At 44.9% G+C, this 26,412-nt stretch overlaps 2 protein-coding genes across 8 annotated transcripts; one reads left to right on the forward strand and one right to left on the reverse strand.

Annotated features, from left to right (window-relative positions):
• Window positions 1-2,183: 2,183 nt before the first annotated feature.
• LOC121088874 (C-type lectin domain family 2 member L-like) lies at window positions 2,184-7,518 on the reverse strand. 2 transcript variants are annotated; one of them, XM_040595516.1, is made up of 6 exons: window positions 7,157-7,518; window positions 6,784-6,873; window positions 5,901-6,055; window positions 4,236-4,339; window positions 3,802-3,875; window positions 2,184-3,322 (listed from the first exon to the last, which is right to left on the reverse strand). In XM_040595516.1, the coding sequence occupies exons 1-6, from the start codon at window positions 7,377-7,379 to the stop codon at window positions 3,279-3,281; spliced, it is 690 nt and encodes a 229-aa protein (XP_040451450.1). In that variant the 5' UTR covers window positions 7,380-7,518; the 3' UTR covers window positions 2,184-3,278. The 2 variants fall into 2 exon arrangements, with proteins under 2 accessions (XP_040451450.1, XP_040451449.1); XM_040595515.1 differs by lacking the exon at window positions 3,802-3,875 and having other exon boundaries at window positions 7,157-7,510.
• Window positions 7,519-7,633: 115 nt separating this feature from the next.
• On the forward strand, window positions 7,634-23,862 carry LOC121088875 (early activation antigen CD69-like). Of its 6 annotated transcripts, none has more exons than XM_040595522.1 (8): window positions 8,357-9,225; window positions 9,597-9,764; window positions 13,579-14,890; window positions 16,482-16,644; window positions 17,442-17,510; window positions 19,522-19,673; window positions 21,782-21,885; window positions 22,783-23,862. In XM_040595522.1, exons 4-8 carry the CDS (start codon window positions 16,482-16,484, stop codon window positions 22,892-22,894), a joined length of 600 nt encoding a protein of 199 aa, XP_040451456.1. In that variant the 5' UTR covers window positions 8,357-9,225; window positions 9,597-9,764; window positions 13,579-14,890; the 3' UTR covers window positions 22,895-23,862. The 6 variants fall into 6 exon arrangements, with proteins under 6 accessions (XP_040451451.1, XP_040451456.1, XP_040451457.1 ...); XM_040595519.1 differs by having other exon boundaries at window positions 8,361-9,225; window positions 16,476-16,644; XM_040595523.1 differs by lacking the exon at window positions 13,579-14,890.
• Window positions 23,863-26,412: the final 2,550 nt, after the last annotated feature.

Genomic DNA, 26,412 nt, shown 5'->3' on the forward strand with positions numbered 1-26,412 from the left:
GGACAGCATGAATCCATTGGGAATTGACAACCTTCACAGCATGTCCAAGTGTGGTAAGGAAGCGCAGGGGAATCACAGGGGAATTTCATACTTTGGGAGATGGAAAATGTTATTTGGTGAATGAGGAAACTACTTCTGAAAAGACATGTAATTTAATTGTTATAACAAATCTAATTATGATTGTATTAAGTGATCACAGACAATATGTTTGATTCTCTGCAGATCCTGCAGGGAAAACTGATCTGCCTGCCAAAGCGGTTACTACACAAAAACTTTATAACCTAGAAGACCAAGAAATAATGTACCCATTGACCCCATTTAAATTTTACCAGGAAATATACATAGCAATTATATTTACCCAAGTATTATTTTCAACTTCTGTTTTTGTGGGCTGCTACTCTGACTGAAAGCTTAAAAGGAGACTCTGTTCAGCAATCCACCTGTTGGAATTGCATTACAAAATCACTGAGAAGTGACTCTGCTCCTCACCTAACTTTGTGTGGGAAGCTCACACCACCGATGCATACTGTGCAAGTTTTCCTTGACAAAAAAAGCTTAAAATGAAGGGAAGTTTATATGGGTTTTAATTTTCTTAAAGCTATTTCAACTAGGTATTAGAAATTAGCTGTAATTTAGCTGCCATGTGAGACTTTTTAATGGGAGCAGGGAAGGTGCAGGCAGTAACCTTGCTCAGCCAAGTGTCCAATCATCAAGGGCAGGTCTAAGGTCAAGCTGGGAAAGCAATGTATCAGTTGAGATGAAATCGGGTCTTGAGCCCCTGGGCTGGACCATGGGAGAAGGGGTCACTTGAAGGGTGATGCTTCAGAGTCAGTCAGGCTTACAATGAATTCACAGACTCTGTCATGCTCCTACACGGAGTTTGTGAATTTCACTGTTAAAAAATGTTCTGTGCCCACCTACAGACAGTAATTAAACATCCGTAAGGCAGCAGGTATAATAAGCTAAACAAAGCAGTCTTGGACCACCACAAACCCAAAGCTGAGGAAGAAGCTCAACAAAAAGCAGAGACCCAAAGCATCATACCGAATAACTATCCGAAGTATTTACTGGCATATTTACAAGGCAATTTACAGAGACCACAAAATGGACTTCTCACCATGGCTGGCACTTCATGTGACTCTTTCAACTGAACTTTCGAGCTGTGGTGGGAAGTAGGCCCCTGCCCTGGAGTTTGAATCCTGTCCACAATTCCTTACTTGCTTTCTTGGAGAATGACCATGGGAAGCAAAGATATATTGATTACTCTTTCCAGTTTCTCCTCTCGCCTATTTCTTTCCCTCCAAAGGAGTACATCTTCTGGATAAATACCAAGTGCATTTATAGTAATACGCTTTCTTCTTCCCATTTCTTTGAAGATCAGTATGCCAGACTCTTCATCTTCCCTGTGAGCTTAACATGGTGTCCTGTTTCTGACTAGAATGTTTTCCTAGCTTAAAATGCCTTTATTCTTGTTCACACTTTTAAACCCAGTAACCACCCTTTCTAATTCACGTACTTTGGGAAGCAGGTATCTGCTGAATCTGAGAGTGACCAGGCAGGAGCCAACCACCTATCTTCCACGTGAGCCTCTCATGCCCTCACTACCCATTTTCAGGACACCATACCAAGAATTGAAACAGATTAATCCAGGGTCCTCCCATGGACTGTTAAAACTATCCTTGCCCACACAAGTCACTCGATAAAACAGCGGTGCTGGAGTCAATAAAAGCCTTTTTTTTCCCCCCGCGCAAGCAAACAGATAAACACCACAGCACCTCACTTTAAGGTGCCCTAGAACACTTTCCATGTGACATATCATGTCTCTCCCCTTCTAAATGCAGTTGACTTCCTCAGCTCTCCCAAAATGACAGTCACATATTCAGGGAAGTTTTGGGTAGTGGCAGGCAAGTTTCCAGATCAGGCCAGAGTGATAGAGAATAGTACGTGTAATCTGCTCCACTCTATATGACTTGCAAGACCAGTGCCATTTGCTAGAAGATGTAGTTATTATCTGCCTTCCTGGCTTACAAAGCTCAGGCTTATATCCTTGGATATCACATACAGTCCTTGGTTAACGGCTGGACCTGATGATCTCAAAGTTCTTTCCAACCTCAATGATTCTATGAGACCAATCACATTTGAAAACCCCATGTGCTGCGATGGAGAGCCGGGACGCTGCTTGATGCAAGCAAATGTCGATTTATCGTACACAACCACGAGTTTATATACGTTTTCAGAAGCTGCGCGCTTTAAACAGAGTGATTCCTTAAGCTAAGCATTACATACTAGGCAACCCCTGATTGGTGGTTAACTACAAACAAAGGACACTTTAAGTAAGTGTTTACAGTCATCAATTAACAGCAAGGTGTTACCTCTCCTTGGCCCATCCCTTCCTCACTCTCACTCCCCTATCCTCCCTCGGCGGGACTCATCCTGTTAATTGTTACCTGTTCCCACTCATCCTGTTAATTGTTATCTGTTCACACTCCTTGTCCTCCCAGGGTTCGTGACCTACAAGCTCGAGCACATTCCCCTCAGCTAACTGATTGCCACCTACGGTCCTGATTTCCAGGCCCCCTCCTGCACCCATGGGAAAAGAAGGGGAGGGAAGTCAAAACACCTTATGAAATTTCACACAGTTACCACAAAGACAAACTGAAAGTTCTCAGACAAAGATTTACAGAGCTGCAGAGGACCAGATAAAACATCACTGGGTTCACTATGAACTGTGTTTTCAGTAAGACCTTCGTGTCCATCCAACAATGCTTTTAGCTGCTTTAAAAAATAAGGCTTTGCGTCATTTAAGTGATAATTAGATATAATGATTATTATCATTAATTAAGTGGAGAGTTCTCAATGAAAGTATACATTGCTGTGTTCTTCCGTAGTTTCAACAATGAAACTACTACCAAGATGCAACTTTTGTTCTTTGCCACAGCCATTGTATCTTTGTTTCCTCTCGGTACTGCCACTTCTTAACTAATTGCGTCTTTCACATGGAGTCACTATTACTCCCTGTATGCTTCTCCTGGAGAAGTTTAGGTATGATCCTTGCCACAGCACCTCTTGCCCTCATGGACCTCCTACAGCAACCAGACGTCCGTTTTCTGAAATGATGGACTTTCAATATTCTGAATTCCGACTTCTTGTAGAGAAAGGCTCTGTATTTGCACAGCCAGCTGTTCCCTGTTAAGAGTTTGTCTAGGCATTAAACAGATCAATGGTGCAAAGCGAGTCCCTGAGCGAGGAGCACCTTCTCGTAGAGATGAAGGGTGAATCTATACAGACACAGTTTCCGTCATTTGTTGTATTGACATGAAATCTAAAAAGCCAAGAGAAAAATAAAAATTAGAGCAGAACTCTGGTCTAAAAATGAGAAGACTTATTTCTTATTCTTTGTAAAACGGTGTCTTTAAGACGGTGGAGAACGAAGCACAGAACTATTTAAAATGAGCCTCACTTCTCATTGGAAGGATGAGAATTCAGGTGCACATGGAAGACATGGTGATGCTCTGATTCAGCTTCTATTAAAGTAAGCTGCATTGATCCCCACAGAGATGCACCACAGGTACTTGTACTTCACAGTCTGCAATGTGTTGTAAGTACAAAAGGCACGATTCTCCTGAGCAGGAGAGAGTGAGGATCCCTGCGGGACCCATGGCAGCAGTACTCCAGGCCAGACTGGGGCCCTGCCACCACTTCCCACCGATTTTGCTGAGTCTCTGCAAAGAGAGCCAGTCTCCGGGATACAAAGTGGGCAAAAGCAATGCCTTCTGAGACACAACCCCCCAGCCCAGTGACCTTGCAACGTGGTCCCGAGCACCTCAGTTGGTCTTAAGAAGCCCTGTCTGTGCTGGCTGAGTGTTGAATCAATCCTGCAAGACCAACAGGGCAAGGTAATTCAAACAATTTACAGTATCTAATGTTGGTAATTCTTCCTAATAAGGCAAATGTTATCCATTCCACTGCACGAAAACAAGTTACTCTAGGCACAACCTAACAGCTGCTATGCAAACACAAGAAAAAGCAGGCAATGATGCCCCTTCTCCACTTCCACGGGGACATAACTTAGTTTTATAGCATACTATTAGCATTTTTACAGCCATAGGACAGCCCTCATTTGGTAAAATATGCCGGCTTATCGACAGTAGAATAGTAACACAGAATAACTTTTTTACTTGGACAAAAAAGCTACTGACTCTCCTCCCACATAGTAAATTTGAAAGAAAACTCACAACTTTGTATCAAATGACTCTCCATTTGCCCAGAAGAATTTGCCTCCTTTCCTGTGCAGCCCAATCCAGAAGTCTGTTACGCGTAGTCTGTACATTATAAAGTTCTAGACAAAATACAGAATAAAATGACATGGCTATTAGATTTTTTTATGATTATATAGCTTCTTATATAAAAACTGCATCACAGACTACACAGTGGTGGACTATTTTTTTTCACAGGTCACTGAGGTTTTACTGCTAAATTTAATGAGATGAAATACTAAAGGAATCCCTAGATCCATTACTAATAGTCAATGAGGTCCCAGCTATTTAGCTGGTAGTCATGCGGAGTGTTACTGACCATCCACCTATACCCTGCCCCACCCTGTAATTAAAAACATCCACATATGTCACCAGAAATACCATACTTACACAACAGCCAGCCAGTACAATGGTTTCACTGTATCACCATGAGAATGGCATTTCAGTACAAGGACGTATATTTAGCAGGGACACAGTGCCTGATGTAGCACAGGTTGCCTTGACTCTTATGTCACCATAATTCCTTGGATGTCATGTCTCCATCAAAATCAAGTCACACATTTAAAATCCCTCAACTTCCCAATTTTTGCACTTTCACTCTTGACACTAGTTGTATTCTAAAGTGTGTGAGTTCATTCTGTTTTCCTGTTCCCTATATTTGTGACCATAATGTCAGTTGGGACTACCTAAACCCAAACTCCAGGGCATTCAAGGGCACATATACAGTTTACTGTCTGCAGTACGAATAAAACGAAGTCTTTCTCTATTCTTTCCTTACGATCCTATATTCGTCTCTGAAAACACATTTGCTATAGTGCTATTTTCTTTTGTTTTTCTCAGCCATAAAGAACACCCTGAATTGGTAGGACATCAGAGAAGACTTAAAGAACATAGTAAAAAAAATGGTTTGAAAACAACAAAAACCCACAGGTATAACCTACTGCACAAAGCAGGTATTTTCAATACCGTGGGTCCCTGCATCGTATAACTACAGCCAGTCTCCGCCTTTTGTGGAAACAGAGGGATTGGCTACTTTGCACTGAACCAACAGCACATTTCTGTTCCCTAGTGGGCCACTAAACCATTTGTTATGCTAATGAAAGCACCTTTTAAAAGAAGTGTGTACTTAAAGAGTTATCCAGAAGATAAAACACATCAATGTCCACTAGTGGTCTGTAAGCTAAAATTAGTTTAGAGCTGTATTTAGTGTGGAAATTGCTGTTGACTGTACTTTTGGGTACCTGGAGAAGGAAGGAACATCAAGAGGATATGAGAGGAGAGAACAGGTGAAATTGCCTGACTTCAAATGGACACGTAAACTGCCAGTTAAATTTAAATCCTCCTTTATTAGTAATGTGGAGTCACAACTCCATTTTTATATTCTTTCAGACTTGACTTTACATTTATACATAGTTTGCCTTTTAAATTTCTGCAATACATTCTAAGGTAGCAGCAGAATTTCTCAGTGGATTTTAGTGAACAGACCACATCGCACTGAAAAAAGTCCGTAGGTTGTACCGACTGGTGGCAAAGAAGTCTGGCACACATATATATGCTGGGTTTCAAGCTATGCAAGGGAACAAGTGACGGAGTTACAGAAGCTGTTAGGGCAACAGACATAACACTGAACGCTGGACACCTTACCAACTCTTGGTGGCTGTCAATCACTGCAAGGAAAGCGCCATAGCGAGAGCAGGACTCCTGACTGGAATTCCAACTTGCTACAGCTTTTGAATGATAGTAACACTTCTTCTGGTAGTACAGCCAGTCATCAGGGCACGTCTCCAGCTGTGGACCTTCTGTTCAAACGAAGAAACGAAAAGAATGTTATTTACTCATTGTTACCTATTTAAAATACAATTGTATACAAGTTTACACATTCTAGACCTGCTTCCTCTAGCTTAAAAATATCTGTGACTTGCACTGAATTAAGCAGGAGGTGCGTGAACATAATGCAACTGAAGGATTGTGCTCAGTCTTCAGTTTTCTCCAGTGATACCCAGCTTATGTGGGTGCAGTAATCCCTGATCCCATGCTGGGCACGTGCCAGCAAACAGCCTCCAACAGGAGCAAGTGCAAAGCTCCAGCTACACTGGAGACGTCAGGGGTGGGCACAGCAGGGCAGAAGGCTGTCTTTGACAGAGTACAAACCTAGACACTAGTTATCTACCCTGAAGCAGCTAAAATGTAACCCTAAACAGGGGGCAGCTCAACATACTCAGCTCTAAAAATAACAGGCCAGAGCCAGGTCAAGAAGCCAGTACTGCCTGCTGAACTCTGTCACACATCAGCATTTTGCTGTGCTGCAGTACAATGAAATCCTGCTGCAAAACTGAAAAATTAAAGTCAGTTTAATGCTATCGGGAACAACTGCCCAAGAACAAGCTGTCGTGCAATTAGTTTCAGTTTCCTTTCCTAGGGGGTCATAACGGACGGGAGTGGCGGCAACAACGAGCGCATAGTGACGGCAAGCAGCACTGAATTTCTATTTCCAGGGCTTGTTTTTTATACAAATAGACGCACTCACTTAAGGTAACCCTCATGCACAGCAGAATCACAGAAACAACGATGACAGTTCCTGCAACTGTTCTCCAAAAAGAGAGCGGTACGCCTGTATCTAAAAAGCGAAAGAAGTGCACGTTAGGGAGTAAAGCACATGTAAGAAACCGAAGAGTCCGGTCAAAAAAACCACCCATGCAGAGATAGATGCACGATGTCCATTAAGGTTACCCCGAGACCCCCGCGTACAGGAGGGATGAAGCTACCGGATCCCCCAGAAGCAGCCCCCGAGGCCACCCGCCCGGAGCAAGGCAGGCGGGGGGCTCCGTGCCCAGCCCACCCATCCCGCCCCGCTCCTCCCGGCCACGCTCGCAGCCGCCGTCCCGTCGCGCCCGGCTCACCCGGCCGGTCCTGCCGCCGGGGAGCTGCCGCTGTCCCGAGCGCCTGTTCCTTCCGTATCGCCGCCGCCAGCCCCGCCGAGCTGCAGGTCGCGGGGGAGCCGTCGCCAGGCGGCAACCGGGGCAGCAGCGGGTCGGAGGCGCCGCAGCCGCCGCAGCGCATCGCTGCGCCAGTAGGGCCGAGCGGCGCCTCTCGCCGGGGGATGAAAGGATCCGTCACCAACATCCGAGCGAGCGGAGGGTATCGTTATTCGGCAGCGCTGGGTGCATGGGGGATCGCTTCACCAAAGTCTTGCAAACCGAGGGGTCTTTTCAGTCCCTGCTTTACTCATAGCTATCCGTTATTTGTCCGGGAAATCGTTTACATATTCGTTACAATTCCGAGAAATCATTGACACATCGCGCGCCTGCGCAATGTCCCTGGGGCGCTGATCTGCACAGACTCTATCCCTCAGCGTCATGTTTAAAGCCTCCATCTCCGCTACGTTGCATGTGCAGCGGGAATCTGAGACGAAATGTCCCATCCAACCACAACCACCCCAAGGACTTAGCCGTGTGCGCATCCGTCATGCGGCAATAAGGGTCCCTGGACATTTCCCGACTTTTAGCTAAACACAGGCGCGTCACCCTTTAGACAAGTGGCACAGCATTCGCTATTCACCGGCCACGGTCATCGCAGGGGTCAACGGGCTCCTCGCTTCCCGCCGGCTGGAGGAAGGGTCGGGGCGCACGCGGCGGTCCCGGCACGGCGCGAGTAGGGGGCGGGCGGGGCCGCGGGGCAGGGAAGGGGTCGGCGGGCTTCCCGCAACGGGTCGGGCTGCGGCGGCACCTCCGTGCCCACGGGGCGGCGGCCGGCAGGCGGAGACCCCGTTCGCAGCGCCGGGGCAGGGGCGGGCCGGCTCCCGCGGCGGCTCGGGCCGGTGGGGCTGGGGGGGGGCGATGTACCCGTGCGGGGCGGGTGGGGCCGGGGTGCCCGCGGCCTGGGGGCGAAACTTGGTCACGGACAGTCAGTGTGGTGCTTTGTGGCTCACTGAGAAGTTGCAGCCGTTAGTTTTGAAGTTTAACGGCATCCTCAGACGTCAGGCCGCGCGTGTTTCTTCAGCGAGCCTCTGCCTTCAAGAAGCGTTTTGGGGGTGGGGGGGGTGGGGGTGGCTCGCCCGACCCCCCGCTGGCCGCCTCGCTGCTCCCGCGGAAAGCCGTGGCGGCTCGGTGGGCACTGTCCCGCCTGTGCCCCCCCCGCCCCCGGCGCCGGCCCGCGGCAGCGTCGGGGCGAAAGCGCCTGCGCGGCCAGACGGGACTGTCCGGGCAGCGGGACGGACGGGGCGCCCCGGGGCAGTGTTCGGGGCAGTCGGCGGAGGCGCTGGGGGAAGGGCACCTGGCTGGGCAGGTAATTCCAAGCCTTAGTTTCTTTCTCTGCCTGTAGGACGGACCGAGCGCAAGTGGAAGCTGATTCTTAGGAATTAGGCATCAGATTACAGTTACGAATTTGTGGAGTTGCGGCTGATATGAAGGAATAGTGGGAAATAGGAACAATAGACATCGATTGTGATTGTATATGTTTGCTCAATGAGTGTAGGTGTGAATGTGTATGTTTGCTCAGGGACCATGTAGTCTTAATAAATAATGAAAGAAAGAGTCTGTTCTTCCTGCAACAAAGGGGCTATTTATAAAAAGGATCGGAAACATTCCAATGTTACCTAGAGAGAGCACTAAATCTCCTTGCTAAAGAAAACCAGATGCTCGGCAAAGGACTGATAAACTAATAACATAGGAAACGAGAGTAGGCGGGTTTAGGTAATGAATATGTATAGGCGTTAATTGAATATTAATTGTTTTATTGTATAAATATTTGATGGTTCGTCACTTCTGGCATGTACGCTTGCGGTGGAGTGATCCCCCGTGCATCTGCATGCAATAAACACGCTACTTTATAACTTCCGTGTGAAGTTCCGTACGTCATTTTGGTGAGCCAGGCAGGAGTATTTCGGCTGCAGAGCTCATGCTCCTAGGCGCGCCCCGGGAGATTTCCTCGGAGGAGCCTCCTCTTCTCAGCTGGATCCACGGATAAAACGGTATGTTTAGTAACGGGGCGGCTGGTGAGACGCACGGAGACGTCCGGCGCGCAGCGTAGTCCCCAGGAGGAAAAGGTACCTTGGGAGGGGGTTTGCTGACCAAGGGGTGGCCGCTAGCGATCTTGAGGGCAGATCGAGCAAACCCGAGGTTACTGCCAGATCCTATTAAAAGCCCGGAGGCCTCACGACGGAAAGCAGGGGGTGGAACGGAATAAGGCAGAATTTCACAGTGATAAGTTAAAAAAAAGAGGGACCTAATAGTAGAAAGTAAGGGAAACTTTGCGTCGAGAAAGAGGAAGACAGGGGAGCAACAAAATCTTAAATAATTCATAACGAATAATCGCTTTTGTTATCTGTTACATATTCTGCAGAAACTTTGGAGCGTTTGATTTTCCGTGTATAGCTTAATTATCCTGATGGAGTGGGAGTGCAAGGGCGTGGTGGAGACGTGCATTTTGATTTCCCGCGTATAGCTGAATTATCCTGACGGAGTGCGAGTGCAAGGGCGTGGTGGAGACGAGCATTTGAGCGCGAAACGAGTGAGTAGCTCTATCCGCCTTTCTGACCTTGGGTGACTAAGGCGGCCGGAGGAATGGAGAAAGCGATTCCTAGAACAATAAATTGGGCAATGTTATACGTGGTTAGATAGAGTCGCTCTGAAACACTTTCTGAATTCTTAGACAGGTAAGGGATACGATGCGCCGACACACACCTCTGGACCCAAATTTGGAGGTAGGCGCACAGCAACTAATATTCCTCTTTTGGGGACAATCACAGGGGGATGTTACATGCAAGTTGCAAAAATTGAGACGTCCTGAAAATAGAGCCTTAGAAAAATTACTAGAAGAAGCATGGAGAATATTCAGTAATCGAGAAGAAGGTTACAGGCGTGACCAAAAGAAAATATTAGTTGTTGTACTTATTTTACGTTGTAAATGTAAAAACATTTCTGTATTAGGTGTGATATGAATGTGGGTGTGTGAATATTGTATTGAACATCCAAGGGGTGAGTGTAAACCTCTACACGTTTTAAGGTGCATGTGGTGTAAAGAAATATTGTATATATGGTGGGGGCAAGAAATTGAATGCCCCCACTAACTGTAAGGTTTGGATGTCCTGGGGTAAGAGAGAGGGAGCCGTAAGTGAAATTAGAGTGATTTGTGGTTGGGATAACATTGTAGGGGGTAAACAGAGTGCTGGAATAGTAAGAAAGAGTCCGCTGGAATGTGTTTTAAGTCACTGGAAGGAAATGGGGGGGCAGCCTGGGGGAAGCGTGCATAAGAGAACTTTGGTTAAGTACTGTAATCACTGGTGGCCCCTGTACAAGTTACAGGATGGAGAAAAATGGCCCTTAAACGGGACACTGAATTATAATGTTTTGCTACAATTAATGTTATTTTTAAGGTGAGAGAAAAATGGGATGAAGTAACGTATGCTGGTATGTTTTTCACTCTGAGGAATTGCCCGAGTGGCAGAAGGAGTGCGGTATTAACCTAGCTCCACAAGTTCCTTTAGTATTAACAATGGAAGAGGATCAGAGGGGAGGTGGTGTCGGGAGAATAAAGAGATGTTGTTCGGCATGTAGTATTGGGGGGAAAGAAGGAGCTCGGGGTTGTGATTCCTTCTGTGGAGCAACCAGAATTAAACACGTTGTAAGATAAAAACTTGTACTAATGTATGTAAGACCTGAGGTGGGGTGGGGTGGGGGGATGGAGAATCAAAAACCCTGTGAAAGTGTTAAGGTATTTGGGTGAGTTTGTACAAACCCCCGTACCCGGTCGAGGTGCGGCTGAGTCACGCTGGATGCATGGCAGGGTGTTTGCTGTTTGCCTGCAAAGGCTGATACGTACGAACACAGACTTAAAGCAACAAGTAGCAGATTTGCATTCAGGGTAAGAAAGAGTTAAAGCAGAAGTGCTGTTGCAGAGGCAGGCCTGTGTAACCTGCAGAGCAGGAAGAGCATCTCCTGCCCCGAATCCTTCTGATGGTGAGCAGGAGGGGGTTGCTGTTGCTGACAATTGAGCAGAAGGACCTGAAAATGTCACCCCAATTGCTGCAGCCCCTTTAGGGCAGGCTGTGGGTCTGAGGAGAATAAAGGTGAATCTTTGATGGGGAAATATAGATGTTTGAAAGTTGGTAGTGAAAGACTTATCAGGATGATCTAATAGGACTAGATAAAGGTTCGAGTTGATTGTTACTAGATAATTGTGAGGTAGAAAAGTTGATGGAAGGAACAGGGAACGTGTACAGAAGGTAAGAGAAGAAGAGCTGGGAGCTGGGTCGTGCTAAACTGGTAGAGGAAACGAGGCAGAGGCAGAGACAGGAGGAATGTCAGGTAGAAGTGAAAGAGTGAACCCCTCTCCTGTGGGATCGGATCACTGTGCGTACATACTGTAGGGAAAGCGGACACTGGAAGCGAGATTGCCCTAAGCTAAAGAACCATCAAGGAGTTTGGGTGAACTAGGGACTAGGAAAAATGAGGTGGAATTTTTAGTGAATACAAACCCAACTTATTTGGTGTTAAACTTCAGTGACAAGAATTTGTTACAGTTGTGGGAGCTGCTGGCCACCAGGAAAACATCCTGAAACCTTTAAAGTACAAACTAAGAAAACAAATAAGAATGCCAAATTCACCAAAATCTTTGTTGAGATGAGATTTATTAGAACATCTAGACATTTAAAGAAGGAGAAATGAACCCAAAAGTTTAAAATAATAAATAAATTTAATACTTGAGCTTATCTTTAATTCAACAGAAAAGTGGAAAAAGAGGACCTCCTTGAAGTAAAAGAAATCTTTAAGGAGGTATATCTGGAAATAAATTCCAGGTAGGGTGAAAAATGCTTTACCTGTTACAGTAAGAATGCTAAGGGGAAGGCCTGTCTAGTTCAGGTAAAACAATATCCCTTGGTCAGCAGGGCTGTGGGGGATATTGGCAGGAAAAGTAAAATGAAATACACTCTGTAGTAGTTCTACTAATGTAAATCTGTGTGTTTTACCATGACAGTGACTTGTTATGGGATGCGCAGATGAAACTCTGCATTGACAACGAAGTACAAGGAATAAGGTTGGTCAGGTGCCTCCTACCATAGTCAAGGGCAAGACTGGGTTGGCCTCGGTGTGTGCCACCAAGCAGAATCTTGAGCTCCGCTGTTCGCTGCAACCCAGTAGGCGCTGAGCGGTGGGAACATACGCCGTGCCAGACCTTGATGTGAGGAATGGCCCCCTCTGTTATAAGAGGGTCATCCAGGAAGGAAGAACATAAGATGGCCCATTGAGGCACTGATTTGGAAATTGGAAACAGCCTGGCTGACCATGAGGCCAGGTGAGTAGCAGAGGAGGCGGGAAAGGAGGAATTTATCCTTAATACCAGACGGTAAAATCCAAACTATAGGTACAGATCAGGAGCCACACTATTCTAAAGAAGACCTAGCGCTAATTCAGGACATGAATGGTAAAATAAAATGAAATAAGTGGGCTTATTTGGCAGATGGCCGTATAGCAGTACCATCCAATGTAATATGGACCACAGCCCTAGCAGAACATAATAAGACTCATTGGGGAGCTGATACGTTATATAAAAATTTAAATCAGAAATTGATAGGGCAAACATACACTACAATAAAGCAGGTGACTCAGCAATGCGAAGTCTGTTTACGTAATCATGCCAATGTAGCAAATAGAACAAAACTAGTGAACATTAGTAGAGGAAATTATCCAGGACAACAATGGCAAGTTGGTTTTTCTGAACTCCCAAGAAAAGGGGGGTGCGGATACTTATCAGTTATGACGGATACATTTTCAGGTTGGCCAGAAGCTTTTCCTTGTTGAAAAAATAAAGCAAGAAAGGTAACGAAGGGATTGTTGAACGAGATTGTTTCCCATTTTGGGGTACCGGCAACAATCTCTTCTGATAGAAGCTCACCCTTTTGTGACAAAATAATACAAGTGAGTACAGTATTAGGAATAGATTGGCAATTACATACTCCTGACAGACCTCAAGCAAGTGGGCAAGTGGACAAAATGAACCATTTAATTAAACAACAAATAGCAAAAATAGGGCAAGAAACAAATCTAACTTGGCTACAATCTCTCCCTTTAGCATTATTAAGAATCCGAACTAAGCCAAGACAAAGGAAAATTTAAACCCTTTCGAAATATTATACGGGAGACCGTACCAGTTACAATTTGCTGGAGAGCATCTAAGACAGTTGGGAGGGGGATATTTGTGTGAATATGTGAAGGCCCTCCAGGGACAATTGAAGGTTATAAATAAACAAATACTGGGAACGAAGGCCAGGGGGTTAGATCAGCCAATCCACTCCTTTAAACCTGGTGACTATGTGTATATAAAGACTTTTTCAGGGAACCTTTAGAAGAAAAGTGGGAAGGACCCTATCAGGTGCTGCTGACAACCTTCACCACCGTCAGGATAAGAGAACAACCAGCCTGGATTCACTATCTCTGATAAAGAAAGCTCCTGAGAAATCATGGGCTGTGGTCACCTCAGCAGGACCCATGAAACTACGATCTATTAGATCATAATTGCATTAGTAATTTCTTTAATTTTAATAACTTCTAGAAATGAAATATACTGTCAAAAGGGTCAGGGATATTTGTGTAGAGTTACTCCGATCTTAATTGTAACTTGTAGAGATTTTAGCAACCGAAACATGGGTAAACAATACCCGTCTTCAAACATTGCAAAGAATTGTTAATGCTACGAAAGCTAAGGAATGCTGGATATGTACCTCTCTTCCTAAAGGAGGCTTGATAACACCCCTGTATGGGGTGGCCTCTCAAAACTGGAATTATCTCGATGACAAATGGCCTACCTGGCCGGACTTTTTGAAAAAGCCAAATGATGGTGGAGGATATTGCCTATTTGATAATAAAACATATAAGTTGGGTCCCAGATTTGATTTACAAATATTAAATCTAACCACCACAGTAGTTATGAAAAGTGATAATAACTGTCATCGGAAAGCTCAAACAAGACAGGAGGAACATGTCCTGGAAACCCAGGGCAAAATACTTGTTCCCAATCTGACGGATGGAATGATTAAACAGACATCCATAAGATATGGAACAAGGTGCAGATCCTGCATGAAATTACTAAAGATGATTTATCATGGAGTTTGGAAGCTATATGGAACAAACTGACTTCGTGGTTACCTAATTTAGAATGGTTAAAGCATGCTTTTGTTATAATAGTTATTGTAGTAGTTTTAGGAATATTAATATGTTTATTACTTCAGTGTTTTGTTTGGTGCTGTTGAAGAATGATCATAAGATATGATGATTTTCTGTAGTTGTAAAAGAATTTACAATAGCTGTTAGAAAAGGGGGGAATGAATAGCGAATGCTGTGCCACTTGTCTAAAGGGTGATGCACCTGTGCTTAGCTAAAAGTCGGCGAATGTCCAAGGACCCTTATTGCCGCATGACGGATGCGCACACGGCTAAGTCCTTGGGGTGGTTGTCGTTGGATGGGACATTTCGTCTCAGATTCCCGTTGCACATGCAACGTAGCGGAGATGGAGGCTTTAAACATGACGCTGAGGGATGGAGTCTGTGCGGGGGCCACGCCCCAGGGACATTGCGCAGGCGCGGTGTGTCAGTGGCGCCTTCGCACTGAGCGGGGCGCACGCGGCGGTCCCGGCACGGCGTGAGTAGGGGGCGGGCGGGGCCGCGGGGCAGGGAAGGGGTCGGCGGGCGCGGAAGCCGCAACGGGTCGGGCTGCGGCGGCACCTCCGTGCCCACGGGGCGGCGGCCGGCAGGCGGAGACCCCGTTCGCAGCGCCGGGGCAGGGGCGGGCCGGCTCCCGCGGCGGCTCGGGCAGGGGCGGGCCGGCTCCCGCGGCGGCTCGGGCCGGTGGGGCTGGGGGGGGGGCGATGTACCCGTGCGGGGCGGGTGGGGCCGGGGTGCCCGCGGCCTGGGGGCGAAACTTAGTCACGGACAGTCAGTGTGGTGCTTTGTGGCTCACTGAGAAGTTGCAGCCGTTAGTTTTGAAGTTTAGCGGCATCCTCAGACGTTCGGGCCGCGCGTTTTTCTTCAGCGAGCCTCTGCCTTCAAGAAGCGTTTTGGGGGTGGGGGGGGTGGGGGTGGCTCGCCCGACCCCCCCGCTGGCCGCCTCGCTGCTCCCCGCGGAAAGCCGTGGCGGCTCGGTGGGCACTGTCCCGCCTGTGCCCCCCCCCCCCCCCCCCCCCCCCCCCCCCGGCGCCGGCCCGCGGCAGCGTCGGGGCGAAGGCGCCTGCGCGGCCAGACGGGACTGTCCGGGCAGCGGGACGGACGGGGCGCCCCGGGGCAGTCGGCGGAGGCGCTGGGGGAAGAGCACCTGGCTGGGCAGGTAATTCCAAGCCTTAGTTTCTTTCTCTGCCTGTAGGACGGACCGAGCGCAAGTGGAAGCTGATTCTTAGGAATTAGGCATCAGATTACAGTTACGAATTTGTGGAGTTGAAGCGACCTCTTAGGCATACGCTAATTAAGATAAATAATAATAACAGTAGTGAAAGTAAAGATGTCGAAGCCTCCAAAGAGGCTTTTGAGGTTTAAAACCTTTAAAGAGGTTTTTGGTTCCCCCCGCCCCCCCCCCCCCCCATCATTATAATCTTTATAACCTAATTCATGAAGATGAATTGATGTTTCTGCACTGATGCAGTAATGTTTATAGCTGCGTGTTCTTCTCTGGGTGACTTCTTCCTGTTAAATTTATGTGATTGAAAGTGGGATTTAAGAAAAACTGAGGAAAACATCACTCCCTGGAGGGAGCACAAAAGGGTACAGTGACCTTCCCTCTGCAGACCAGGTTCGGTCTTGCCTGGGAGGTTGCCCTAGCTTTTCACATGCAGATGAAACTACTTTAAGCTAGGTAGTGGTGAAGTTGAAAGCTCTGTGATTTGTGACCTTTCCCTCCTGCCTTGATATGTCCCATCCCTTCCCTGTCACACTGTTCCCCTCTGCTCTGTCCTTCCCTTTGTTCCGTTACAGTCCTCACTCCCTATTACTCCCCTCCCTGGGAAGGAGGGTATGTACAGTGTATCTGAGGCCCACCTTCTCCTTTTGGTGGGCCTCAGATGTGATGCACAAGCTCCTCGTTTTCGATTTGTTTTCTCATTTCTCCGTCCACCCTGCCCTCATCCCCTCAGGTACAGGCAATGACTAAGGCAGCTTTGGGATTTCTACTGTTTCCGCTCATCTATAGACAGCAGGGGAAGAACTCATTAAACATAGCTTCTTTTTTTGTTTCCCAGCTGTAGATGGACACTGAGATCGCCCAGATGACACAAGCATTTCTGGAGGATGCAAAATCCAGTAATGCCAAACAAGGTGCCAGTCAAGACGTGGAAGCTAGTTCATGTGTGTGGAAGACAAGGAGATGCTTTGAAGAGAGGTTCAAGAAGCACAAATGTTGCGTGTGTGGTAAGACAGCTTCCTGCAGGTAGTCTGAAGTCTAGTTCCAACTCTGGTTTCAGGTCCCTGGGAGTTTACTTCTGGTCAAAGCTGTAGTCACAAAAATTAAGATTACTGTTATGTTTGATCCAAGTGTCAACTGTTCATGTTTGATCCTTTTGTGTAAAAAAGGACATTTTCCCATGTAGTAATGTCTGTATGAAATACTCCTGGACAAGATGTAGAAAGTGAAGCCAAGCCTCATTAGAGAAAGTAGTTTGCAACAGATGAGCTTGCACATCTGCACTGAAATTTGTGCATGAAGGACTGCTTGTGACAAAGGGAAAAGACATTTGATTCAAGACTATAGCCATGCTACAAACATTAACTTTTAATGTTTGAATTGTGTGAGAATCCTGTTTTCCAAATGTGGGTGTAGCTTGATTGGAGTTAGCGTGACCTGTGAGTTCTCAGCCTCCTGAGAGGTTATTGCTAAATGGTTTGCAGAACATAGAGGAGGTGATAAACTTGGGACTGGAAGACTTAAATTTGCTGTACAGGGATCTGCACATCTGTGGAAAACTTTAGGTTGTATACAAATAAAAAAAAAAGTGACTTAGTTGATAGCTGATCATTTTATCAAACTGTCCGGTACATAAATGTCAATTCAGGGTGCCTTGGTTGACTTAACAGTGCTTTGATTTACATACTTGGAGCTTAAATGAACGGTTATCCTGCTGCTGTCTCGTTTAATACTGAAATACAGACTGAGCCTAAGTGCTCATATATACAAAACCTTTAATGATTTTTTTTCTCTCTATTGCCAGTTTTTCTGCTAGTTGTGCTGGTGCTGGTGCTGGTGCTTTCCTTCATCACTAAATGCAGACTTCCATCTGGTAAGCTTTTGGAACATCTTCCATATGAGAGAGATTTCCTCTGACTGCTGACTGGTCCAGGATCACAGCGGTCAAACACAATGACATTAGTACTCTGCAGTGCCTGCAGCATGACAAAACCTGGGACTTCCATCACTATTTCAGTTGTTTTGATGTTGGTATAAGATGGAATAATCTCCACGCCTCCAGGCAGAAAACAAAAGGAGAGAGGATTCTCCCTACAGATAAAATCCAGATGATACAGCGGTAAACTCTTTCTTTTTCCTGCATTGTTACTGGTCATAAGAGTGTAGTTTCTTGCCTGGCTGTGGTGTACGCATGTCTTGCCTGTGCTTGTCACCAGTAACTTAGCTGATTATACCAGCTAGTGCATGCACTAAAGCTGACATCACATCTTCAGACATAGATTCCAAGCTTATTGTGTGGGCTGCTCATATATGTGGGCTTGAGGGCTCCTTTATTGTCAGACTTGGCAGACGACTAGGTAATAACAGTTGCCTCATCTTCTTCACAAATAGTCTTTGGGGATTGTTCTGCCTCTTTGTTTTTAAAAAATTCATTTGTGTTACGTGCTGTAGTTTTAAGAAGTCAGCCCTACCTCCTGCTGGCACAGTAGAGGCCAGATGTGCACTTGCTGTCCTGTGCAGAACCCTTCTGTAGGAGCAAAGGCTGTGCTGCCTGCGGTATTACCTGAGGTATCCAAGTCACGGCGTGCATGAGTATCTCAATGCAGCCTCCACAGCCTCGTCTGCAAGGGAGCTCTTGAATCTCTGCATTAAATATATCTGTGGGCTGCCCCCTGCAACATGGGTGTAGTAGTGAGGTTCTCCGCACATACATGGAAGCAGGTGAAGGATGATGGTGACATCTGTCCCTGTTGATTTTTCTTTGCTTTTTTAGGCTTTTATTTAAATGGAATCGGTCACATTTTCTTTCAGGGGTTGAGGGCAGTGCTCAGAGGTGATTTGCTAAGGGGTCTCCAGCTACTCTCTTTGCTACATGTAATTGATCAGAAAAGAAGAGAGCAATTCACTTTCTGTAAGCCTCTCTACTCGTGTAACAGCCAGTTACTTTCATTTCAGTATTAGCCATCTCCAAGGTTAAGCAGTGGATAGTTGCACTTTGGGTGCAGAAGGTCTGAATTCAATCCCAGCGGGATGACTCGGGAAATACGCTTTATACACTGCATGAGCTTGGGTGTATGATAAAAGACACCATGCTGCACAGAAAAGGTCACTGTAACCATTCAGTAACAATCAGGGCAGGTTATTTTTGTCTGGAAAATAGAAACCAAAGTAAATGGAAATTAATTATCTTCATTGCAAGAAATTAAACATCACCGAAACAAAACATGCCAGTGAATCCTGTCAGCCCTACAGAGCTGATGGAGAGGGCATCAAAACGCGCTGTTGAACAACTCCAATGAACCATTCTCCAAACCATTATTTCCAAAGTGGTAATAATAACTTTCACCTCTTCATTAACAGACAATTTTCATTAGCATCATATCAACACCTAATTTACTTACCTTCACATAGATCTGTCAAGTGCTTAAGGTCTGATGCAAAATCAGCAACTTTTCTTCATGAAATACCTCACCAGTCTTAGATGTTCAGACAACTTCATTACTTAAAATTAATTTGATCAATAAATTAACCGTGTGAGGTTGATTACCCTATTGATTACCTACAGCTTTAAAATGTGTCAAGTATAAATTGTCAATTATCAATACCTCTGATTCTCCGAAATTCAAGAGTGTTTTCCAAACCCTACACTTTCTACTGATTGTAATAATTATGATTAGGCTGTATCCCCCAACTCCTAACGTTTCTCAGCTGAAAACAGTGCCTGGAAGGCAGGGAAGTTTAGGACCCTTGCCCTTCCTTTGGCTTCTTTTCTGGCATCTAGTGTGGCATTTGCTTTCAGAAAAATCTACATTTTAGGTTGAATTATGCTAATGAATGCTAATATCTTAACAGGTAGAAGTTTTGTTCTCTCTTTGCCGTTGTAGGTGCAGAACCTGCGACGTGCCCCAGGGGCTGGATAGGTTACAGAGATAAATGTTATTCCATCTCAGAGGACCAAAAAAACTGGACGTCTAGTCAGACCACCTGTGTGGAGCGTGGATCCTCGCTACCTGTTTTTGAAAGCCTGGATGAACTGGTAATGAGGCAAGAACCCAACAACAATACAGACTACAACTTCTGTATCTCCCTCTTTCCTTGACAAAGCTTTTTTTTTTTTTTTTTTTGCATGCAATGCTTATCCTGTAAGTAAGTAAGCTGTGTGAATTCAGGTAGTGGGAAGTACTGCTTTGTTACTGTAAGCGGCTAGCTGACTGCAGCAGGTGCAGCAGCAGTGCCTAAACGCTCCGCGCTGCTTTGGTGCCTGCATTTGACTTGAGCGACTATGAAAAGCTCTTGTGTTATGAAGAGTTTGCCTAATTTTATTTTTCTGTCCTATGGACCTTCACGTTCAAAGCAGGTATGAGTCTGTCCGACATCCAGTACAGACAAATAAATGGATACTTTGGTTTCTATAAGAAACTGAACATGTAAAACCGTTTCTCAGTATAGTGGAAATTACCCGTCTTTATATGCTTGCTTCTTTTTTTAGTTACGCCGTAATGTCTCTTAGAGACACATGCTTATACCAGTGGTGGGAGTATACCTCTTCTGAAGCTGGTTTTAACATTTTCTCATGCCGTTAAGTTTTGAAAAATATTTTGATTTGCCTGTATTGTGGACCAAGTTGCACTGAGTCTGTGAGTGCTAGTGTCATCCTGCTACTGCATGCTACTAAAACTGTAGTGTGCTTTTGGAGATCTGCTGCCTTTTGAGTATTGTCAATGAGAAATTACTTTCATCAAAAAGTTAGTTTTTAGATAAATTGATGTTTGAGCTTTCTTGTTACTGTGATTGTTGAATAGAGGTCAAAAGGCTACTTTTCCGGTTGGCTGGTACATACTAGTGGTGTAGCAGATACGGAAATGGAGGAAACCTTAGTGAAGTTACACAGATTAAGTCACATCTAAATTTTACTTGAGCTAATAAGTATTTTTGCACCAATAAGAATTTCAACAATGAGAAGGGTGCAGGGCCTAGCTCTTTCTTCATGTATGAGTCCCTTACTGAACGTAGTCTCATTTTATCCCATTGTGAGGCCCCTTTCTTCTACAGTAATTCCAACCACATTTGACAGGTTGTCGTCTTTCAACAAGCCCGTTCTGCATTGCTGCCCTGTGAGCGATCACCTCTTAGCAAATTTGTAAATGCCTCTCTTCCTTACACATCTAAAAGCTTCACTTCTAATTCAGTGCCTGTGATCCACAGCTGATAACCGGCTAGGCAGAAGTTGGTGTTATTTAAACTGCTGCTTAAAAAGCTTACAGCTACAAACTGTAAACACAACTTATGAAAGAAAAGCACAGGAACACTGACACTGGCTTACTGGGCCAGATCAGTGCTCTATGGTATGTGTTGTCTGGTCTCCAGCTCTGGATAGCATGAGCCGTATCAGAAGAAGATACACCAAAACCTACAGAAATGGCACTGGGACCCTCCTGAGGCAGTTTCTTCTGAACTGTATTGAATTGCAATTGCTAGAGGAGAGTGGAAGAGTATAACGGTGCACTCTTTCCACAGCCATTAGAGTCCAGACTGACAACTAATATTTATCTAATTTTTAAGTTCACTGAGTCTAATGATAGATAGCTTGTTGCAGGGAGTTCTGTAATATTAACCCATTGCAAGTGCTGTTCCTGTTGTCCTCCATCATTCTTTGCTGTGTTTGATATAAGTTGCAGGCTTCTGGAGCAGTGAACTGTCTTTTATTCTTTATCTGTAAATCCACAGATAGTAAACCTTTAAATGTAAATTACTTAAAACACTAATTGGGAAGGAGAGGCGTTCCCACAGGCCCATCTGAAAGGCAAGAAACACATGTACGTACCAGCCTATTTAGACCAAGCTGCATATATAGAGGTTGATAAACATATATAGACAACTAATACATGGGGGGGTGTGTATTTTTGCATGTAGTGAGCAGTAATAATTTTCTAGGGTATAGAACTGAGTAACTTAACTGAAGTTTATACTATAATGGTCAATTTAAAGGCAGAATTAGGCTCTTAACTCTCAGTGAAATGCTTATGGGAGTGTTCTAGATGACAAAGTGATGAACTAGTCCTCCTCAAAACTCACAGGAAGAATTTGCTTCTCATTGTGAGACTTCATGATGACAAAAATAAAAAATGGCTTTTTTTTTTAAAGCGGGCTCTCGCTAAGCTTTTGAAATTGGAAGATGTCTGGATTGGATTGCGCAAGATAGGTGAAAGATACTGCTGGGAGAATGGTACTGCCTTGGAGATGGACGAGTAAGTTCCTTGTGATTGTTAAACACGTACTTAAGCAAATGTAGTATTAGGGTTTACAGCACAATGTTATTTTTATCAGGATTTTTCTTTTTCCTGTGATTTATAACTGTGACTTTGCAAATTAACTTTTTGCAGTTATTGTTGATCTGACTCCCAACAGCACCAATGTAGGGAAGTCCCTGATTCAAAAGGGGGTTTTTTTTGGTAGCTCAGCACATCAAGACAAAGTTATTGAACATCCCTTAATTTATACATATTTTTCAGTACATAATATAGACTTCTCAGTTGTTTTTCAGATCTTCAGAATTTTTGGTTTCCATTGTGATCCTTTGTGCTTGTCTTCCTGAAATACACAGTATCTAGCAAATATGCATACATTTTTTAGGGATGAAAGAGGATGAAGTGACAGGTATGAGGGAGTAATCATCTTCAGATGGGTTAAGCAGCTTTGTAAGAAAAATCCTGTCTGCCTCAGTAAGTTTGTCACAGCCTGTACACAACCCAGATTTCCCCATTTACATTAGAGAATGTGTGGACTACAACAGCTCTGTGTCAGGCTTATCAAACAGCAGTTCACCTTGTCTTTCTCACCAGACTGTTTATGACCTCAGTAATTCTAGGCAGGATATATCATGAGCTGTGTTTTGTCTTTCCTCCTGTTACTGTATGGTACCTGCTATGGACTGTTCATAGAAACAGAGATTCATGTAACACTGCATGAGCTAAACCGGCTTTTCTAACATGACTTGTCACTCGCCTTGCTTTTTGCAGCAAGGGACCGTATTGCAAGGGACCAAAATCAACTGGGAACTACTTCAGCAGAGCTTTTGTTTTACAGCAGGCTAAAATATTTGACTCGGTTGTAGAAACTTGCTGTTTTCTTATGTGTTTTTTCAGGTTCCATATACAGAATCACTCCGACTGTGCCTACTTGTATGACTCCGTTATTTCTACATCAGCATGCTCTTTGCCCAGGTACTACATCTGTCAGGCTTCCCTAAAGCGATGACTTAACTATCCATTGATACAGTCTAGCGATGGTACACGTGCTGTCTCAGACCATCAGCCTAAATCAGAGAGAAGAGGATTTGTCCGAGCCTTCCAAAACGTGCTTCTAGGTGGTCTTTCCTAGGACAGGAGTGTGCTAGTCCAGTTTACAGATCACCTACAATGTTTACCAGTGCTGGCTGACAAAGCTCAGGGTTGAGTGGGATTGTTGCTAATCTTCTGATAAGTAAGGATCTCTTTCGTATCCTGCTTCCTGTTAGAACGTGGCCTTGGGGATACACAGCAGCCAGAGACACCAGCCAGCCAGGACACCTCTGATTCTCTGGAAATGTGTTTTATACTTTGCTGAACTTTATGCTGTATTACTATCTACATAGATTTATGCATGCTTATATAGAAAGACTTTCAGTTAAAATTGTGTTCTTTTAATGAAGCTAATGTCCTAAGTTTGCACCTATGTCAGTCCGTGGCCATCGTTGCTGTCAACACTTCCTATGTCTGAATGATGAGAAGTTCCATATTTACCAAAGGAAGTGGCTACAAAGTCTTTCGTACGCTGCCTTTTTTTGTGGGGGCTTTCAAATTAATATTTACCAGGTTTGTCTGTGCTAAAATTTGAGCTTGTGCAAAAAAGCCAAAAGCACCCCCACCCCAATGCAGCGGGGTTATTTGTGACCACTCTAGTGCACAATACTGAGGAAAAGGGCATATTCAGGGGTTTTTTGTACCCCCTGCAAGCACTACGTGCACAAAATCTGACACTGGAGACTGCAGTGTTTACACACAAAGTGCAGGAAAAAAAGGTTCTAAGCAGACAGATGTAGCAGACTGGGACGTGAGAGCCGCCACCATTGGTGCCAAAACGGGTAGAGTAACTGCTCAGAGACTAATTTTGTCTTTAAGCAGCAGAGGTATTTATTTCATGCAGCGTTGGGGAGCTAGCCTGTTGCAGCACTCTCAAAACCATCCAGCTGCAACAAGGTCTTTCACCACCTTATACCAGCATACTCTTCATACAGTCCCTCTGCTGCCGCCTCATCCAGGGCCTGTGTTCTCTCTCCTCTTGCTTCTTCCTCTCAGCTTCTTCCCCGGCTGCTCTCTCTTCATTGGCTCTCAACCACTTTGCTTAAGCAGCCACAGCTGCACCTTATCCACATGGGCCAACCTGCCACAGCTGTATATTATCAATGCTGATTAACCCAGCTTCATTCCACTACACTAACTACACCACACTAGCACAAGACAAACTAGCTCCAAAGTTTTCAGTGAAAAGTTTTCGTGAGAGGTTACAACATCTTTACATACATATTCGTTTGATTGTGACATCTAATCATTCTATGCATAATAGATGGGATCTAGGTGGAGTAAACCTTTCAACTTTCTCTGTTCAAAGATTTCCTGACTCATGGTCCCCTTGTCTCCTTCAGGCGCCCACCATATCTTTTCTAATTATTCAGAGGACATTCCTTTAACATCATCAGTGGAACCTTTTCTAATTACATTCCTTTCTCAACACAGAGCATCACCCAGAGCATTGCACCAAACTCATCCTGACCAATCTTTTTAAGACCTTGCTCTGTTTACCATTTGCTAGTGTCCCTTTGCTGAAGCTTCTTAGGCATTGTCAGCACAAGCCCTTGGCTGCTGCATTCCTGGGGGGCGTGTGAAGAGTCTACGTTATCTTCTCTCAGTTGTGCTGTGTTGCAGAAACCTCCAGCAGAAGGGTAGAGCCCATAACTGGGGGCGGTAACTTCACTTGCCTCGGCAACATCTGCCAGAAGTTCTGTTGGAGCCTTCAGTTGGCTGGTTACTGAAGGTACATCAGCAGAGGGTTGTATGTTTCTCTGCCTCTCACATCTTACCTGCTAATGATGTTAGTCATGGAATCATAGAAGCATTTAGGTTGGAATGGTCTTATGGTCTTCAAGTCCAGCTGTGAATGATGTGGCAGCCTGGTAAGAAATTCCTGTAAAAAGAGCATTATATAATGGTGCTGAAGGTGGCAGGGTGTGTCACTGAATTACTTTTTGGGGTGCTGTGTGTAGAGATGCTAATCCTGAATCAGGTTCCACTGATGCCAGTTTCACACCCAGGTGCTTCCAGAGCCACGTGCACTAAGGTTATCCTTTGAAAACTGGTGCAAATGAAGTCAGAACTCATACTCTGCATTTCAAAAGCTGCTACCTGTCATAACTCTGAATATTTTGCTACAAATGGAATACTAAGAGGAGTGTAATGAGCAATTATTCAATTGTATTGAATTGTATCAACAATTCAAAGTACTTGCAATGTGGGAAGCTCCTGGACTTTCTGGAAAGGGGCTGTTTGAGAGGGGAGGTGGAATAGGAGGCGTAGGACAGTTTGGGGCTTTTCACTGTTGTAAAACTTGACTATGGGATCCTGAGAAAAAAAGGTGACCAAGAGCTGTCTTGAATAAATGGAATTTCCGTACAAATCCAGATTTTGTTTTGTGTTTGTCTAGGCTGCGCTAAGCTGTTTTCTGTTACCAAAGGCCTTCTCCGTGTTGGCAGTTCACAGGGATCATTTTCATTGTTAAAGGAAAGGTTTGACTTGAGATAAGCAGCTTTCAGGCAGCACAAGCAACTGGCATGCCCATCAGTAATAATTGCACACAGACACTCTCCTTCAACTGGTTCTTCTGAAAGTAGTGTTCAGGACCAGGTGCTGAGGACACACAATACATGTACACAGAAAGCTGCAAAGGGAGGGAGTCCAAGGGTGACTGATGGAGCAACAGTGACACGCTCACACAAGCCTGTGTTAAATAAACAAGCATCGCAATAACTGATTCAGACATTTCTGAACAGGGGTGGGAAGGCCTAAATGTCTAGTCATGTGTGATTGCTTCAAGTTCAGCAGAACTGTAATTTTTCTCATAGGTTCATTTGTAAGTTGCATAAGGACTCATTAAAAAGATCCTTCCTTTCTTGCAAGTATCCCAGTTTCAGCTATTTTCCAGCCATGCACGGTAAACCTAAAAAATGGAAGACACTTCAGAGACATGCCAATCTCAAAGCCAGCAGTCATTCAAATTAAGGCTTTAGTCTCCAAATCATTTCTATTCAGAGGCCATTGGACATCAAGATCTTAGGGTTTTTTGCCCACATTTGAATTCTGCCTCTCCAAAATTCTAGATCCTCTTCTATTTGGGGAAAGAGGAATCTCTGCAACATACATTCTGCAGCATCCTTAAACAGCGGGTACAGTATTGTCATTAGAAAGAGGAGTACTGCAGTGGGAGTATACGAATCCAGAATAACCGAAAGAAATTCTACTTCCAACAGTTACAGGCAGATGAACAGAGAGCACGATCCACTGCAAAATCACTGGCACTTCCCAAACCCACCAATTTTTCAGGTTAAAGCAGCTCACTGAGTAAGTTTGTTTCAGTCAGAATCAAAAGTGATGTGCTGCTTGAGACCAGTTTCCAGGAAAGAAATGCCTCTGTCCCCGGAAGGAGGCTATGATCACCATGTGAATTATAAATTCTCGGTACCA

Source organism: Falco naumanni, chromosome 5, assembly GCF_017639655.2.
Source record: "Falco naumanni isolate bFalNau1 chromosome 5, bFalNau1.pat, whole genome shotgun sequence".
NCBI classification, from domain to species: domain Eukaryota; kingdom Metazoa; phylum Chordata; class Aves; order Falconiformes; family Falconidae; genus Falco; species Falco naumanni.

Excerpts from the sequence above, each read along its gene's own strand:
- LOC121088874 (XM_040595515.1), bottom strand. The coding sequence starts at position 7,379 with ATGTTGGTGACGGATCCTTTCATCCCCCGGCGAGAGGCGCCGCTCGGC. Across the intron at positions 4,340-5,900 it reads TTGACAGCCACCAAGAGTTG|AACTTTATAATGTACAGACT; the intron begins GTAAGGTGTCCA and ends TATTTTGTCTAG. Across the intron at positions 3,323-4,235 it reads GAGTCATTTGATACAAAGTT|ATTTCATGTCAATACAACAA; the intron begins GTGAGTTTTCTT and ends TTGGCTTTTTAG.
- LOC121088875 (XM_040595517.1), top strand. The coding sequence starts at position 16,482 with ATGGACACTGAGATCGCCCAGATGACACAAGCATTTCTGGAGGATGCA. Across the intron at positions 17,511-19,521 it reads TAAATGCAGACTTCCATCTG|GTGCAGAACCTGCGACGTGC; the intron begins GTAAGCTTTTGG and ends TTGCCGTTGTAG. Across the intron at positions 19,674-21,781 it reads TTGAAAGCCTGGATGAACTG|CGGGCTCTCGCTAAGCTTTT; the intron begins GTAATGAGGCAA and ends TTTTTTTTAAAG.